At 38.1% G+C, this 18,543-nt stretch overlaps 1 protein-coding gene across 5 annotated transcripts in view; it reads left to right on the forward strand.

The window, feature by feature from the left end:
• The window catches only part of SLC35D2 (solute carrier family 35 member D2), a 58,506-nt gene that overhangs the window by 19,339 nt on the left and 20,624 nt on the right, over positions 1–18,543 (forward strand). For 2 of the 5 annotated variants that reach the window (XM_069575738.1, XM_069575736.1), the window contains exons 4-8: positions 2,703–2,770; positions 9,005–9,076; positions 10,447–10,515; positions 16,315–16,417; positions 17,882–17,974. In XM_069575738.1, coding sequence (XP_069431839.1) covers positions 2,703–2,770; positions 9,005–9,076; positions 10,447–10,515; positions 16,315–16,417; positions 17,882–17,974 — 405 coding nt within the window. The remainder of the gene's footprint in view (positions 1–2,702; positions 2,771–9,004; positions 9,077–10,446; positions 10,516–16,314; positions 16,418–17,881; positions 17,975–18,543) is intronic. The other 3 variants (XM_069575737.1, XM_069575740.1, XM_069575739.1) reach the window with 2 other exon arrangements.

Below are 18,543 nucleotides of genomic sequence, written 5' to 3' on the forward strand. Positions count from 1 at the left end.
TTTGAAGACAAAATGAGGACTTAAGCCCAGGAGGCAGTCTCTCATCTGAGATAGCTCTGAGAGAGTGCTCCAAAGAGGTAAGGGAGGAGCCATCGTATGTAAAAATTTTTGCAACAAAGATCAGGCAGTTGGAACTTCAAAAGATTACTGTTAATTAAAACTGTATAGTCAAGGTTATGGTTTTTCCAGTTGTCATGTATGATGTGAGGGTTGGATGATAAAGAAGGCTGAATGCCAAAGAATAAATGCTTTCTAATTGTGGTTGTGTTAAGGAGCTCAAGTTTGCTTTACTTGCCACATAAATAAATAAAAAGTAGGCCAATAAATCCAAGAAATGAAGCATTGAGACAAGGAAGGGACTTTATTTGGGGAGCCAGCTGCCTAAGAAGACAGGCTAGGCCTCAAAATAACTGTCTCGTTGAGGCCTGAATACCAGGTTCTTTTATGGATCAGAGATGGTGGGGAGGTAAGGAAACAAAGTAAAAAGACCATTTAATTCTTGTAAATATCTCCTTGAGTGGCAAGCTTCAGGCAGGGGGATGTGTTAGTTTCACTTCCTTACACCCCTTCACAAATCAAATCCCTTATACAGTGGAAGTGACAAATTATACAGTGGAAGTGACAAATAGATTCAAGGGATTGCATCTGATAGACAAAGTGCCTGAAGAACTATGGACAGAGGTTCATGACATTGTACAGGAGGTGGTGATCAAGACCATCCCCAAGAAAAAGAAATGCAAAAACGCAAAATGGTTGTCTGAGAAGGCCTTACAAATAGCTGAGAAAAGAGAAGTGAAAGGCAAAGGAGAAAAGGAAAGATATAACCATTTGAATGCAGAGTTCCAAAAAATAGCAAGCAGAGATAAGAAAGCCTGTAAAGAAATAGAGGAAAACAATAGAATGGGAAAGACTAGAGATCTCTTCCAGAAAATTAGAGATACCAAGTGAACATTTCATGCAAAGATGAGCATAGTAAAGGACTGAAATCATATGGACCAAACAGAAGCAGAAGATATTAAGAAGAGGTAGCAACAGTACACAGAAGAACTATACAAAAAAGATCTTCATGACCCAAAGAACCACGATGGTGTGATCACTCATCTAGAGACAGACATCCTCGAATGCAAAGTCAAGTGGGCCTTACAAAGCATCACTACAAACAAAGATAATGGAGGTGATGGAATTTCAGTTGAGCTATTTCAAATCCTAAAAGTTGATGCTGTGAAAGTGCTGCATGCAATATGCCAGCAAATTTGGAAAACTCAGCAGTGGCCACAGGACTGGAAAAGGTCAGTTTTCATTCCAGTCCCAAAGAAAGGCAATGCCAAAGAATGCTCAAACTATCGTATAATTGCACTCATCTCACATGCTAGTAAAGTAATGCTCAAAATTCTCCAAGCCAGACTTCATCAGTATGTGAACTGTGAACTTCCAGATGTTCAAGCTGGATTTAGAAAAGGCAGAGGAACCAGAGATCAAATTGCCAGCATCCGTTGGATCATTGAAAAAGCAAGAGAGTTCTGGAGAAGCATCTATCTCTGCTTTATTGATTATGCCAAAGCCTTTGACTGTGTGGATCAAAACAAACTGTGGAAAATTCTTAAAGAGATGGAAATAGCAGACCATCTTACCTGCCTCCTGAGAAATCTGTATACAGGTCAGGAAGCAACAGTTAGAACTGGACATGGTTAGACTGGTTCCATATCCAGAAGGGAGTACATCAAGGCTGTATATTGTCAGCCTGTATATTGTCACCCTGCTTATTTAACTTATATGCAGAGTACATCATGTGAAATGCAGGGCTGGATGAAGCACAAGCTGGAATCAAGATTGCTGGGAGAAATATCAACAATCTAAGATATGCAGATGCTACCACTCTAATGGCAGAAAGTGAAGAGAAACTAAAGAGCCTCTTGATGAAAATGAAAGGAGAGTAAAAAAGTTGGCTTGAAACTCAACGTTCAAAAAATTAATGTAAGAGCATCCAGTCCCATCACTTCATGGCAAATAGATGGGGAAATAGTGACAGACTTAATTTTGGCGGGGCTCCAAAAATCACTGCAGATGATGACTGCAAGCATGAAATTAAAAGATGCTTGCTTCTTGGGAGAACAGGCTACATTGTTTAACCTTGGTAGATATTTATTTATTCTAGGCCTTTAAGACAAAGTAATGTGGCCAGCATACACAGCTTTTTGAAAACGTCACTAACTATTTGACACGTCAGTGAGATATGAACCTTTGTCTTCATCCAGAAAAGTGCTTATATGCCTAGATAGCAGAAGTTTGCACACTTTTTCAATGGCTTTCTGAACCTCATCCATGATCTATATTTATAGAGTTTATAAACTATAAGCACCCATCCTCAACTCACCAACCTAGCTAGAGGTCTCTGCCCAAGAGAGGTGCTTGTTCAGAGCTTTGTTTTAGGGAAACGGTCTACTAATATGGGCAAGGCCAAAATTTCTGTTTCTATCCACCTTCCCCACCACCACCAGGATTGGGGATATCACTGCATACCTATTTTTTGATCACATGGAGAAACTTGTATGTGTTCTGGATTCTGGAAAATTCAGTCATTGCAAGGAAAGGAACTCTGAATGATTTGCTTTCTAATGGGGATTGAGTGTCACCATCTTTATTGATAAAGGAAAATGTTATTGGAGTTCTAACCAAATATTCTTTTTTTTTTTTTATTGAAGCTGTTTCCTCTGCCTCTCCTCTACGTTGGAAACCACATAAGTGGATTAGCAAGCACAAGTAAATTAAGGTAGAGTGCAGAATAATGGTTGATTGTCAGTTCTTCACTAGTTTCCTTTTAGTGTCACAGAGATAAACTTTGATTTTTCAAGATATTGCTTGGGCGATATGGAAGATAATAATATTTCATAATTTAAGGAAATAAGGTAGTTTTGAGTTTGATAATGCTTTAGAAATGTTAAAAAGCTGATATAGTTTTCTTTATGTCCAAGTCTGAAGATAGAATGTGAGATCTGTAGAAATCAAGATAGAGAGCATATGATTTTCCGGGAAGATTCATTTATACGAATGTGGTTCTGTGTAACTTTTGATTCCATCACAGTTTTATAAAAGCAGGAACACTCTCAGTTTTTGTGTAGTTCAAGTTTGGTATGAGGAAAAATTAATGACAGATATTATTTTCAAGTATGTGATACACATTTCTGAAGTTTGCATCTGCATTTATTTTATGGTCCTTTGACTATAAAATAGGGACTTTGTTAATAGTCCCTATAAAAATGAAAATGGAAGTGTACAATGAACAAGTCATCCTATAAATTGGAAAATGTGGTGTGAAATATGTAGCCTAATGAATACACATTCAGGTCACGAACCTTATGAAAAAGATGTGAATAATGAGAAAATCAAGTTTATGTAAAGGGTGACAGAAGTGGAATAAAGTCTGTTAGTACAGGAAGAGTAGAAAAGAGGCAGGTAGGAAGTAAACCAGAAGGAGAAAGTACATAGAATCTATTGCCTTTCACTCTTGTTTGGAAAGGGCAGATTGTGGTGGTTGTGAAAAACAAAATGTGCAATCCTGTTTCTGATTATACCTTTTAGTTGTTTCTTTCTGGGATTACATCAACCAATTTTCCTTAATTTCCAAATTTGTATTAAAGCTTCCTGTGGCAAGTGCTATTGCTGTATTGCCATGTAACCCCTTGGCCTGTCTCTGAGCCCACTTGCAGCATGGGAGTGCCTTCAGTTACCCTGATAGCTGCCCAGCTCTTGCACTGGGGGTCTGGGTAGATGAGGGCTTCTTTTTTTTTTTAGTGATCTAGGAACATCTTTATTAGAGGTGTTCTTCAATACTTTTCTGCATGCTTAGCAGAAGAGGAAGATGAAGGCTTTCAGCAAGTAAGACTGAGGAGGAAGGAAGGAAATTGCTTATACATGGTGTCATCTGGTATGTTTCTGTCTCCCCTGTTTTCAGTAAACTGGAAGTTGGCTCTAGAGGCTTAATCAAATTCAGATTCAGTTTTTCAGGCAAGATCAGTTTATTAGTGATGTTGGGTTCTTTCTTCTGCATCACCTCATAGGGCACATAATGTTTTATCCCACTTCTAATGATATTTAATTGATCAAAAATTCTATCTTTAATGATTTTAAGGGGTCAGTCTGGTCCCTTCATTAGAATGTTCCCCATCAATTTTTTACCTAATGAGGTTAGCACACATTGATGATCATTGTGTAGATCTATTATTTCATTACAAATTGAAAAATGATGATTTTCTAAACTATATCTCCCCTTCTGCAGTTATTATCTAAACTTCCTCAGTTCAGTTCAGTTCAGTCGCTCAGTCATGTCTGACTCTGCGACCCCATGAATCGCAGCACGCCAGGCCTCTCTGTCCATCACCAACTCCCGGAGTTCACTCAGACTCACGTCCATCGAGTCAGTGATACCATCCAGCCATCTCATCCTCTGTCGTCCCCTTCTCCTCCTGATTACAAATTTCCATTCACCATTTCATACAGGAAAGGCAGGATAAAAGCTTTATTTTTAAGCAGCCAGAGTAATAAATCAGTGTGTGTCACCTTCAGTAGTGAACTGCTGTTTTTTGTTTGTTTCATTTTTTACCAGCATTATTAACTCGTGAATTGTTATTTACAAGTCCCATATGAGATACGCACTTTGCAAATATTTTCTCTCAGTCTATAGCTTGCCTTTTCATTCTCTTAACACTGTTTCTCAGAGCAGGAGTTTACATTTTAATGACGTTCCACTATCATTTTTTTTCTTTCATGGATTATGCCTTTGATATTTTATCTAAAAACTCATTACCAAACCAGGGTCCCCTAGATTTTCTCCTACATTATCTTCCAGAGGTTTTATGTTTTACATTTAGGTGTATGGTCCATTTTGAAGTTAAGTTTTGTGATAGGTATAAAGCCTGTCTCTAGATTCAGTTTTTTTTTTAACATGTAGATGTCCGGTTGTTTGAAAACCATTTCTTGAAAGGCTGGCCTTTCTCCCTTGAACTGTATTTACTGCTTTGTCAGAGATCAGTTGACTCTGTTTGTTGTGGGTTTATTTCTGGGCTGTCTATTCTGTTCCATTGAGCTATTTGTTTCATTTACCTAATGTTTTAGTTCATTATAGGCATCTTTTGATGCTTAAATTGTATCATCTCAGGTCAGTGGGAGCTCTTAGAGTTGACTCCTATGTTCTAGGACTCCAGTAGTCTTTGATTACTTCCTTGCTTCCTGGCACATGATGTCCAGGTTTATCAGACTTTTTCTGCCATTTCTCCAAGGGTCCCCTACTTATTTTTGTTATAAGACTGAGGCCATAGTATGGGTGCTGGATATATTTGGAAGGAAGGGCTAACACAGTGTCCTGATTAATAACATACAGTGTATGAGAAAAAGAAAGACCAAGATGCCTTCATGGTTTTGGGCCTGATTAAGTGCCATCAACTGGGTCCATACCTGGGAGTGGGATTGCTGAGTCATATGTGTTTAACATTTTGAGGAACTGCCAAACTATTTTCCAAAGTGGCTGTACCATTTTACTTTCCCACCAGCAATGTATGAGGGTTACAATTTCTCTACATTCTTGCCAAATTTGTTATTGTCTGTCTTTTTGATTATAGCTGTTGCAGTGGCTGTGAAGTGGTATCTCACTGTGGTTTTGATTTGCGTTTCCCTGATGACTAATGATACTGACTACCTTTTCATGTGCTTATCAGCCATTTATATGGCTTCTTTGGAGGAATGTCTATTCAAGTCCTTTGCCTATTTTTAATAGGGTTATTTATCTTTTTATTATTGAGTTTTGTCTTTATATATATATTCTAGATACAGGTGCTTTATTATGTACATGATTGCAAAATTTTCTCGTATTCTGTGGATTGTCTTTTTACTCTCTTGATGGTGTGCTTCGAATCACAAAAGTTTTAAGGTTTTAAAAATTTAGTTAATAATTAAAGTTAAACATACCTAATCTAAACATTTTAACCATTTTTAAGTGGACAGTTTATTACATATATCCACAGTCTTGAGCAACCATCACCACTACCTATTTCCAGGAAGTTTTCATCATCCCCAACAGAAATTCTGTATCATTAAACAATAATGCCCCATTCCCCCTCCCCCCCCCCCCCCCCAGCCCTGGTAATCTGTTTTACTTACTGTCTCTATGAATTTGCCTGTTCTAGATATTTCATACAAATGGAATCATACAATATTTTCATTTTATTATGTCCAGTTTATTTCAGTTAGTGTGATGTTTTTAAGTTTCATCCATGTTGTAGCATGTATCAAAATTTCATTCCTTAGTAAGATGGTATAAGATTCTACTGTTTGGATCTATCACATGTTCTTTATCTATTTATAAACATTTACATTTTGGTAAAGTCTGATATATCTATTTTTTGTTATTGTTGCTGTGCTTTTGGTATTGTGTCTAAGAAAACTTTGCCTGATCCAGGGTCATAAAGATATAATCCTATTCTTTCATTTAAGAGTTTTATGTGGCTCCTGCTGCTAAGTCACTTGAGTCGTGTCTGACTCTGTGCAACCCCATAGAGGGCAGCCCACCAGGCTCCCCTGTCCCTGGGATTCTCCAGGCAAGAACACTGGCGTGGGTTGCCATTTCCTTCTCCAATGCATGAAAGTGAAAAGTGGAAGTGAAGTCGCTCAGATGTGTCCGACCCTCAGCGACCCCATGGACTGCAGCCTACCAGGCTCCTCTGTCCATGGGATTTTCCAGGCAAGAGTACTGGAGTGGGGTGCCATTGCCTTAGTTTTCCTATATTTAGGTCTTTGATATATTTTGAGATAATTTTTTACACATAAAGTGAGGTAGGGGTCCAAAATCATTCTTTTGCATATGAATGTTGAGTTGTTTCAGTGTTATTTATTGAAAGACTGTTATTTCCCCATTGTATGGTCTTGGTACCCTTGTTAAAAATTAATTTAACATTTCTAATTAATTAGAAAGATTTCTTTCTTGATTCTCAATCTTAATGCTTTGATTAAATGTTTAACTTTAAACCAGTACCAGATAATACTGAAAATTGTAGCTTTGTAGTAAGTTTTGAAATTGGGCTCACCAACTTTGTTCTTCTTTTTCAAGATTGTTTTGGTTTGTTGGTTTTCTTGTATTTCCACACTGATTTTAAAATTAGTCTGTCCATTGCTGGATGAAAAGGTGGTTGAAATTTTGATAGGGGTTGTGTTGAATCTGTAGATTTATTTGAGAAGTATTTCCATTTTAACAACATTAAGTCTCTGTTCCATAGCATGGAGTGTCTTTCCATTTAATCTTCTTTCATCCTTTAACAATATTTGGTAGTTTGTAGTTTATTCCAGTTCTTACACTGCTTTTGTTAAGTTACTCCTAAGAATTTTTTTCTTTTTAATGCTATCATAAATGGAGTTGTTCATTTCCTTTTTGGATTGCTCATTTCCTTTTTGGGTTGCTCATTGCTAGTATATAGAAGTGCAATTGATTTTTGTATATTCTGTTTCATGCATACTTATTTCATTTGTTCTAATAATTTTATGGTGGATTTCTTAGGAGTTTCTAGATATATATATATATATCATCTGAAAATAGAGACAACTTTCTTTTCTTTTTTCCAAACTATATGCTTTTTTTTTTTTTCGGACTAATTGCCCTATCTAGAAATTCAAGTGCAATATGAAATAGATATAGTGGTGAGAGCAAACATCCTAGTCTTATTCCTGATCTTAGGGGAAGAACATTCAGCTTTTTACTATTAAGTATCCATATCTGCTTTTATTTTTTTTTAATTATTTTTTCTTTTTGGCCACAATGTACAGCTTATGGGATATTAGTTCCCTAACTAGGGCTCGAACCCATGTCTTTGGCACTGAGAGTGCAGAGTCCAAACCACTGGACGATGAGGGATTTCCCTTGCTGCTTTTAAAAGGCATCATCTAAAAGTATTTTTTTGAATTTAATTGAAAATAATGACTTTTAAAAAATCTTGCTTTGAAAAAGGCCATTCAAACCAGTCTCATAAGACATCTTTAAGTGTGGATATAAAGTTCCTGAAAATTCTTTCTGCACTGCTCTCTGGTTGTTGTGGGAAACCCCTCTGAAGGTCTGGTCAGGAGGAGCTGCCCCCTCTCCCTTAAGGTTCTGACTTTCCTTCTTTAGGTCACATCTTCTGAGAGTCACACTGGAAACAGATGGAGGTGGGTTTTTCCAGCCCTGGCAGTCTGTGGCTGTGCATTGAGCTGTGTCCTGGAATCTCTGGGTTTTGAGTGAAAGGCTCATAAGTATTTTTAAAAGGCAGTGAATGTGGCCTTCTACATAAAGTTTTTTGGGAACATTACCCATAACTTTATCCTATTTTAAATATTCACTTTCAGTCTCTTTCTGTACATAGAATGTATCTTATTACAGTTGTAGACTCTACATAGTTTTGTTACCTCCTTGATTTATTTAACGTTTGTTTTCTAAGAGTGGTGAAGTTTTATATTATAGGATTAGTGCATAATGTTCCCTCAAGTGGATTTAACCCGAATTTGTTTGATCATTGCCTTGTCTGATATTTAGATTGTTTCTGATATTTTCCCCAAAGACACTACTGCAGTGAACACCTTTGTGTACATGAATTTTTTCTTTTCTCTGGGTTATTATCTTAGGGTAAGTTTCCTAACAAGAAGTGATTAGATCTGAGGTTAGGACTGTCCATACTTAGTCCTAACTTGTTTTGTCAAAGGGTGTATAGGTTCACATTGCATATAATCTTTTAACACAATCTTTGTAGTTTCAACACTTTGTAGTAGTCAGATAGTATGAAATTTTGAATTGCTAATAAGTAAAAGTGGCATGAAATTATTAAATTTCCATTTCTTTTTATTATTTTATATGACTTAGTAATACACGTGATAATTACAGTTAACTCTTTATATTTAATTTAGAAAATTAATGGGCTTAATTGAAAATGTAAAACATTAAAAAAGTACTTGGTGTCTGATGTTATTATACTTGATTCTTTTCTGACAGCTTGCCGATGTTCACTGTGCTCAGGAAATTTACCATTCCACTTACTTTACTCCTGGAAACCATCATACTCGGGTGATTTTTTTTTTTTTCCTCTCTTCCTTTGGTGTCCTCTCCCCACATGCCCACATTATTTTTACCTAGCAAATTCTCAACATCTAGTCATCTTTACAAATAGTTGGTTTGAAGTGCTTGTTGAAATAACTTAAGGGCCAATGGTTTATTCATTTAAAAGCAGACTCCTATTTCCATGATTTCTTAACATGTTATGAGTGTTTTTTTTTAAGTTATAATTTTATAATTAGACAAATAATATGCACGTGTAGTAGAAAATTCTAAAAAAAACCAACCCCTGCAAAACAGATGTAAGTCTGTTTTCTGAGCTGAATGGAATATACACTGATTCTGGAATGGCAAGGAAAAGTTGTCCACATGTATAGGATGTGTGCTATACTATAGTAGGTGTGCAGGAGATCGGGGAAATTCATTCTGATGCAGTAATTATGATGTAACTTCAGAATAAATTAATTCTTATAATGTTGGTTTAAAATTTTCATGTAAAGATATTCAGGTTGACTCTAAAATGGTGATTCTTGGTTTTGCTGTGGAGATTACTAAACAATGAAATTAGGATGATGGTCCAGTGTTCTAAGCTTTACTATTGAATTTTATCTTAATCTTTGGATGCTTGATAAAAGTATAAACCAACTAGACCTACCAGCAGGAGCTCTTCTGCTTTTTTTTTTTTTTTTAATTGAAGGATAATTGCTTTACAGAATTTTGCTGTTTTCTGTCAAACCTCAACATGAATCAGCCATAGATATATACATATATCCCCTCCGTTTTGAACCTCCCTCCCATCTCCTGCCCCATCCCACCCCTCTAGGTTGATACAGAGCCCCTGTTTGAGTTTCCTGAGCCATACAGCAAATTCCTGTTGGCTATCTGTTTTACATATAGTAATGTAAGTCTCCATGTTACTCTTTCCATACATCTCACCCTCTCCTCCCCTCTCCCCATGTCCATAAATCTGTTCTCTATGTCTGTTTCTCCACTGCTGCCCTGTAAATAAATTCTTCAGTGCCATTTTTCTAGATTCTGTATATATGCATTAGAATACAATATTTATCTTTCTCTTTCTGACTTACTTCACCTTTTATGCATTTTGTCCCAGCATCTCTCTAGTGAGAACAGAGAAATACATTTATAATTAGATTAAGACAAATACTTAAGAAATAGAGTAAATTTGGTTTGATTTACTAATCCATTTAATGTGCTTTTAGTGCTCTTTGTACATAAAGCATTGTCCATTAGATTTTATGATAGCTATAAAACTTAACAATGTCTATTCTCAGTTTATTTAAAAGTATAATTTGTATTTTTCCTCTCCTCCTCCTTTTCTTTATCTATCTACCTATCTATCCTCCACTATTTATTTATTACAGGAAACAATATTCCTTGAACATCATTGTCAGTGTCTTTGCCATCATTCTTGGTGCTTTCATAGCAGCTGGGTAAGACTTTGGACTATTTCTGCTCAATAACTCCTTTGTGTCTTTGACAACAGGCCTGGCCCTGTCCTCATTTTTCATTTTCCATCTGGTTGCAGTTGAATTGAACAGCTAAGAGACAAATCTGTTGATGTTAGTGGAACCTCCATATATTACTGTGAAAGTCAAACTGAGTTCCAAGTTGTCCAGATCATTTCCGAGAAATATGTATAGCGAGCATTACAAGATATTAATACAGCTTTTCTTCATAAAAGAAATGAACTGTGTACTTTTAATACTGAATGTTTGTCTTCAATATAAAAATTTTAGAGTTTTGAGATGTTCTTAGGCTAAGAATATAACAGATTTATAAAGCCCTTATATGCTGATTTGTTTTATCCTCCAGTAATGACTTAGCGGTCAATATTTCCAAGGGTGGAATACTCTCATTAAATGTATTTGTATGTTTGGGACATGAGCCAATACTAGTGTATGACTGCTATCTTATTCATTAATAAGTCTGACCCGGAATAAGGACTTCAAGTTTGCATCTGAAAGCAGGCACTCAGACTCCCTTTATAGCACAGTGTTTAAAGTATGTGTGTAGTTATTTTTCTTGGGTTGGAAACTTAACCCTCCTGTCTGTTAGCTCTTTCTTAGCCTCTCTGTGCCTGTTTCCTCATTTATGATACATTTAGCTATTTGTATCTGAGGCTTTTGCATCTGTGGATTTAACCAGGTATGGATCAAAAATATATTTTTTTAATTCTAGAAAATCCCCAAAAGCAAAACTTGAATTTGCTGTGCACTGGCAACTATTTACATGGTATTTACATTGTATTAAGTATTATAAGTAATCTAGAGATGATTTAAAGTATATGGGAGGGTGTACATAGATCAGGGCTTCCCTCGTGGCTCAAATTGTAAAAGAATTCACCTGCAATGCAGGGGACCCAGGTTTGATCCCTGGGTCAGAAAGATCCCCTGGAGAAAGGAATGGCTACCCACTCTAGTATTCTTGCCTGGAGAATTCCATGGACAGAGGAGCCTGGTGGGCTACAGTCCATGGAGTCACAGAGTCAGACACGACGAGAGACTAACACCAACAACAACATAGGTCGCATACAAACTTTGCACATCGATTTATATAAGGGGCCTGAGTATGCACAGATTTGGGTTCTGCATGTGGAGGGGTTAGAGGTGTGGGGTCCTGGAACCAATCCCCTGTGGATATGGAGGTACAACAGTAATCGAAGAGAAAAACCTACATGAAGTGAAGGGAAGAAAGAAAAGGTTGGAGGAATTTCAGTTAAACTAGTTTCATTAACTCATTTAGAAACAAGAGTTCTGGATCATCAATTGCAAATTAGTGGTGTGGGTTACAGAGCCAGGATGTCTGGAACCTTATTCTAGTCTCCTCACTTGAGGTGAAGTGAAGTCACTCAGTCGTGTCTGACTCTTTGTGACTCCATGGACTGTAGCCTACCAGGCTCCTCTGTCCATGGAATTATCCAGGCAAGAATACTGGAGGGGGTTGCCATTTCCTTCTCCAGAGGATCTTCCCAACCCAGGGATTGAACCCAGGTCTCCCGCATCGTAGACAGATGCTTTACCGTCTGAGCCACCAGGGATGTCCCAGTCTCCTCACTTACCAGCTGTATAACTGAGAACAAGCTACTCAACCTCCCTGTGTCTCAGTTATTTTGACTGTTAAGTGAAGATTAGAATAGCATCCCCCTAATACAGTCACATGTGAGAATTAAATGTAATAGTGAGCCAGGATTCACTCTAATTTATGGCTGAGTCCAACAGAAACATGTTGCAGCATTTACTGTATGCCAAGCATCATTCTATGTGCTAAAGAATCTAGCAGTTAATAAAACAGACAAGAATTCTTACCTTCATGGAGTTTCCATTCTAGTAGACGGTGACAGATATTAGCAATAATAATGATGTTTATTATTGCTATATTGCAAATAGGGGAAAAAGTGGAAACAGTGACATATTTTCTTTTCTTGGGCTCCAAAACCACTGTGGATGGTTACTGCAGTGATGAAATTAAAAGATGCTTGCTCCTTGGAAGAAAAGCTATGACAAACCTAATAGCGTATTAAAAAGCAGAGACATCACTTTGCCAACAAAGGTCCATATAGTCAAAGCTGATTTTTCCAATAGTCATGTACCAGTGTGAGAGTTGGACCATAAAGAAAGCTGAGCGCCAAAATATTGATGCTTTCGAACTGTGGTGCTGGGGAACACTCTTAAAAGTCCCTTAGACTGCATGGACGTCAAACCAGTCAATCCTAAAGGAAATCAACCCTGAATATTCATTGGAAAGACTAACGCTGAAGCTGAAGCTCCAATACTTTGGCCACATGATGCAAAGAGATGACTCACTGGAAAATACCCTGATGCTAGGAAAAATTGAAGGCAAAAGGAGAAAGGGATGGCAGAGGATGAGATAGTTAGATAGCATCACCAACTCAATGGACATGAATTTGAACAAATGCTGGGAGACAGTGAAGAACAAGGAAGCCTTGTGTGCTGCGGTCCATGCAGTTGCAGAGAGTGAGACATGACTTAGAAACTGAACAACAAATTATTGTTATAAATGTGTTTAGTCCTTTACCTAGGCCAGGGTTTACTGTTTGAATTTTTATCTATAATTTCCTCTTCTCCAATTCTAGCTATGTCTGAGCTGGCCTGTTTGGTTTCATTGCTGGTCCAGACATTAAGCAGCCACACTTAGAGCCTAAGTTTTGGTTATGAAGACTTTTGTTCAAACAGAATAAGATACATAAAGTAGCTAAAAATGGGATTTGTTCTATTGAAAGTGCCTTCCTCCTCCAGGGCTCTGAGGTCTCCACTGGGCCTCCTCTCTTTTCTAGGTTTCTTGGAGCTCAGTTTGAAAACCACTGACTTAGAATCATTGAAGACTTTTGCAAAAATTAGTTTATAAAAATGTAAGTCTTTGATGAAGAATGGCAGTTCAGGTACTGTGTGTGTGAAGGCACATTTCCAGAAGCGGTTAGTAGGAATTCAGCTCATATTTAACATATGTGATAACTCTAAAGAGCTGAAAGGGTAAATAGTGTTTCCTGAAACATCTGACTTCTACCCAAGAGCCAGCTTGGAGTAGTAATTCTCGACTTTTTCTTTCCTCAGCACCCACAGAATGGATAACCTTCTTATGGGTAATGAGTGCAGTCTTAGCTGCAGACCAGCTGTAACCTCACCTTTCTTTGCTGTCACTCAAATTGATTCATCAAATGCACGTATAGATGAGCCAGTTTGGGCTGCTGTAACAAATAGACCCCACATCTTGGTTGTTTAACATACCAAATATATTTTCCCCCTATTCCACATACATACCAACATCAGTTAATGCTGTGGGGGTGCTCTGCCCATTAATAGCTACTCAGGGACCCAGGCTGATGGAACCTCTGCCTCAAAGGGGGTTTTCTTTCTCATCAAGAAAGGAAGAAGATGTGTGGGGAATTGTACATTCACTCTCCAAAGTTTTCCCCAGAAGTGACATGTGTTACCAAAGCATGGCCAATAACAGTTAAAATAGAATATCTGTGAACACCCCTAAATGACAATCCCGAGGGTTAACCATGACTCTGCCCTCATCTATAACACAAGTAAATTCTTCTCAAACTTCTGTGCTTTCACAACTGGCCTAAACAGATGATGTTGGGAATTCTTGGTCCCCCTCAAGTAGGAGATGTGAAAACTCCAAGAATTCCCCTAAGGCTCTCTGAGGAAGTAAGTAAAATACTTCCTTTCCATTCCTCTGGAATCTTCAGGTTTTTGCCCGTTCAACTCTTTGCCATCCTAAGGATGGCAGATTCTTTTTTTTTTTTTTAATTGGTTATACAAAATCCTTATTTTATCTACACTGTTTTGCATTTTCCAGATAATTCAGTTTAGACTCTCAGGAGCTTCCATAGAATCTTGTTACATATGCCAGTTCTCTGTAATAAGCCCATCTTCTGTGCAGATTCTTCTTTACACTGAGCTGAATGGGGTAGGCACGATTTGGAAAACTCTCCTTTGAGAGATTCTATTTTTGTGATTGAACCACAGAATTCTGATTTACAATGATTTAAAATTATAATGTCACAAATATATTTGTAGGTAAGTAATACCAATGGAAGCTTCCGGCAAAGTCTGGTTTAATCTGCATTCCAATCTTGATGCACTTTTTGCATATTTCCCTCTTTTTGGTTGGAAATAATCTTATTTTGATACTGAAGGGGACAAGGATATGCCACCCCAAAATGTGTCACTTTGACATAAATGTTATTTTGAGTTGAAGGCAATTGAGAATCAACAAGTGTGGGAAGAGTTCTCTGCCTTCCCCTTTTCTGCATAAAAGTAGACCATAAATTTCCCTTTGTGAAGGTGTCCCTGGTCCTTAGTCAGAATAGGAAAGCAGTTCTTATCACCAGACACAGAGAGTCAGCATCAAGATGAGTCAGCATAAGCAAACCTTATTAAAATAACCCTTATCTTCCATAAGTTTCCTCTATATATTTCCCAGTGCCTTTTCCACAATTTATTTATTCCTTCGAGCCCCCACCCTCTGCTATGTTTATGTGGTATATAAGCTCCATTGTCTAACCACCTCCTTGAGTTTCATTTCTTTTCTGTGAACTCCTGTGCATGTAAAATATTTAATGTGATTTGTATTTTTTTCTCCTGTTACTCTATTGTCAGCTAAATTTGCAGGCCCCCCAGATACTGACCCAAAGATGATAGAAGAAACCTCCTTGACAATATATAATTCATAAGTATATTATTCATACTTACGAATTATGACATGGGTGTGGTACTGTTTGCAAGGTCAAGTGCAGGTGATGAATCATATCTGGGCTTAGCTGTTGGTTCCTCTCCTCCCTTTGCCATATTCCCCTCAAATATGTTTATACTAGTGTTGTTTATTTAAAATGGAAATGGAAGAGAAGGCTTCAAAGAATGGGGAGAAAGAGGCCTTAGAGGAGTTGCAGAGGACTTCTGAGAAGGCAGTGGCACCCCACTCCAGTACTCTTGCCTGGAGAATCCCAGGGACGGGGGAGCCTGGTGGGCTGCAGTCCATGGGGTTGCTGAGGGTCAGACACGACTGAGCGACTTCACTTTCACTTTTCATTTTCATGCATTGGAGAAGGAAATGGCAACCCACTCCAGTGTTCTTGCCTGGAGAATCCCAGGGACGGGGGAGCCTGGTGGGCTGCCGTCTCTGGGGTCGCACAGAGTCGGACATGACTGAAGCGACTTAGCAGCAGCAGCAGCAGAGGACATGGACCCTGCCTTTCCGTTTTGATAGACAGGATAGTGAGGATACTGGTGGTAAAAGTGACTGTTAGGGGACCAGATGGAAGTGTCAGTTCCTCCTTTGACTTCTTTGGCCTGTCACTGCCCGGCTATCTCCAGAGGGCTGTACTCTGGGGATGGCTCTGTGTACCACAATAAGAAAAGCCACAGGTGGGTTGAACAAATCACTCCCCTTAGGAAAACAAGGCTCATGCTGATTTATTAGCAAAAGAAGGGCTTCCTAGTCAAAGGAAGATGGTTAATGTCCGTCTGGTTTTAAGCTGTTATGATTAAGTTGAGGCTTCCTGGTGGCCTGATTTTGTTCTTGTCTGGAGGCAGGGGAGAAGAATCAGCCATTCACCGCCACACAGGGGGAAAGTATGCCAGAGAAAAGGCAGTTTTACCAGCACTGCAAATGGATTTGATCAGGGAAAGAGAAAACAGAAGGCCTCTGAGGCCAAGCTGTGAGTTTCTGATAATCATATTCCTTTGTATTCTCCCTCCCAGTTCTGACCTTGCTTTTAACTTGGAAGGCTATATTTTTGTATTCCTGAATGATATCTTCACGGCAGCGAATGGCGTTTACACCAAACAGAAAATGGACCCAAAGGTACCAGACTTTCACTTCTTTGGCTTTTAGGCTTTGTCATCTGACCCCTGAAATAACATGAAAAAATAAACTTGTAAAGTGGGCATGTAATTTAATTTACATGTTATGATCTATAGATTACTAATTTCTTTTAAATTATACTGTGCATAGATCTTGTTATTCCTTGTCATGCAAAATTTGGGGTGAAAATTAGGTAGGAATGGAAAAACAGGCACTATTTTGGGTGCAAAGAAAGAATGCTACATAGAAAGGGGATCATTTTGAAAGGCAAGGTAAAACTAAAAGTTTTTTTACCATCACCATCAGTGATCAAGTAAAGTCAGGAGTATTCTGAAAGCAACTCTAATTTGAGAGTCTGGAGATGTGGGTTACAGATACAAGTATTGCTGAAGAAAGTGAAAGTGAAGGTCACTCAGCAGTGTCCGACTCTTTATGACCCTATGGACTCTAGTCCACCGGGCTCTTCTGCTCATGGAATTCTCCAGGCAAGAATACTAGAGTGGGCTGCCATTCCCTTCTCCAGGGGATCTTCCTGACCCAGGGGTCAAACCCATGTCTCCTGCATTCTTTATCATCTGAGCCACCAGGCTGACAGGTTAATGTGACTTCACGTCTCCAAACCTCAGTTTCCTCCTCTGTGGAGTTAGATCACTGGAATGGATAAATGGTAAGGCCCTTTCATGAGGGGCGGGTGGGCAGATGGGCTTTCATCCCATGTGGCTGCCCCTGGGTTGGAGCTCCAAGCCCTTACCCCTACCCCAGCTGTGCAGGAAGCTCTGGAGGATGGGCCAGGCAAATGTTCCTTTGTTCCCAGTTCTTTGTGTTGACCGAGGATGTTTGCTTTGATGGACAGGCTTATTCCTATGAGCTGTTTTTTATCTGCACTGTATTTTTCATTTATTTTTTAATGGCAGTTTTATGTAACTGGGTTTGTTGCCTTTTGAGAATCACAATATGTCACCCTGTATGGAAAGTGGTGGATGTAGTCTCTTTAATGAAAATTAAATTTATGCAAGATTGGAAACAAGATACCTGGTGTTTTAACCCTGCTGTTCCTTAATAGAAGGAACAGATGTTTTTAAGAAGTTTTGTTTATATTAGCATTTTTAATGCTATTGACTTTGTTTCAGACTTCCTGTTCTGAATAGCATGCTTTAAAAAAAAAAAAGGGAACAATTAGCAAGTTAAAGATTGGTGGAACCTCGGAGTCTATCCAGCTCCATCCATTTTATATCTCATTTTTTGGGTAAAACAAATTTTTTTTAAAAATCGCAGTATACTTGAAGCATTTTATTTTATGCCAGAAGTTTGCTGAAAATATTCAAATACAGAACTGGTCAGAATGTGTATTCTAACTCTGCATAAGTACATGGTTGTATAAATAGCTCCAGGCGAATAAATGGCTCCAGGAAATCTGACGCTTTATATTTCTAAAATTGAGTGGAGTTTTCTTGGCTTTTGCAGGAGTTAGGGAAATATGGAGTGCTTTACTACAATGCCTGCTTCATGATTATCCCAACTCTTATCATTAGTGTCTCCACTGGAGACCTTCGACAGGTAAGCTGATGACAGTCATTCATTCTTACTTAGCAGTCTTCACAATTTTAATATTTAACCTGCAGTACTCATTAAAATAAAAAGTGTATAAAGGAAAAAAGTGTTTAAAGGTAACTAGGATTTCCAAAAGCAAGATGTTTGATATCCTCAGTAATACCTTTGGCACTTTCCTTTCTTTGCATTTGTCTTTAAATCCCTGGGAAGTAGCAGGAAGTAGTCAAAAAAACTCTGGCCTTGAAGCATTTAGCAAGACAACAATAACTAAAATCTGGGGTTTGAGTCTCCCTTTCCCCTTTGTTGGTGTGAGGACCCTGGGAAAGTTAATAAACATTGAAAGGGATTTTGATAGTTTAAAAAATGGATTTACTTATTTATTACCTTTATTATGGACATTTGGAAACATACACACAAAGTAAAGAATGATTTGATGATGGATTTTAAAGCTAATCCCAGATGTCATGGCATCTGCCTCTAAATATTCCAGGATCTGGAATTTTGAGGTCTTGTTCTTTTGGTATTTGCCCTGTTCACTTATCTGCTGCATACCTGTCAGAGACAGGTAAATTAGC

This window comes from Ovis canadensis, chromosome 2 (assembly GCF_042477335.2).
Source record: "Ovis canadensis isolate MfBH-ARS-UI-01 breed Bighorn chromosome 2, ARS-UI_OviCan_v2, whole genome shotgun sequence".
Taxonomy (NCBI): domain Eukaryota; kingdom Metazoa; phylum Chordata; class Mammalia; order Artiodactyla; family Bovidae; genus Ovis; species Ovis canadensis.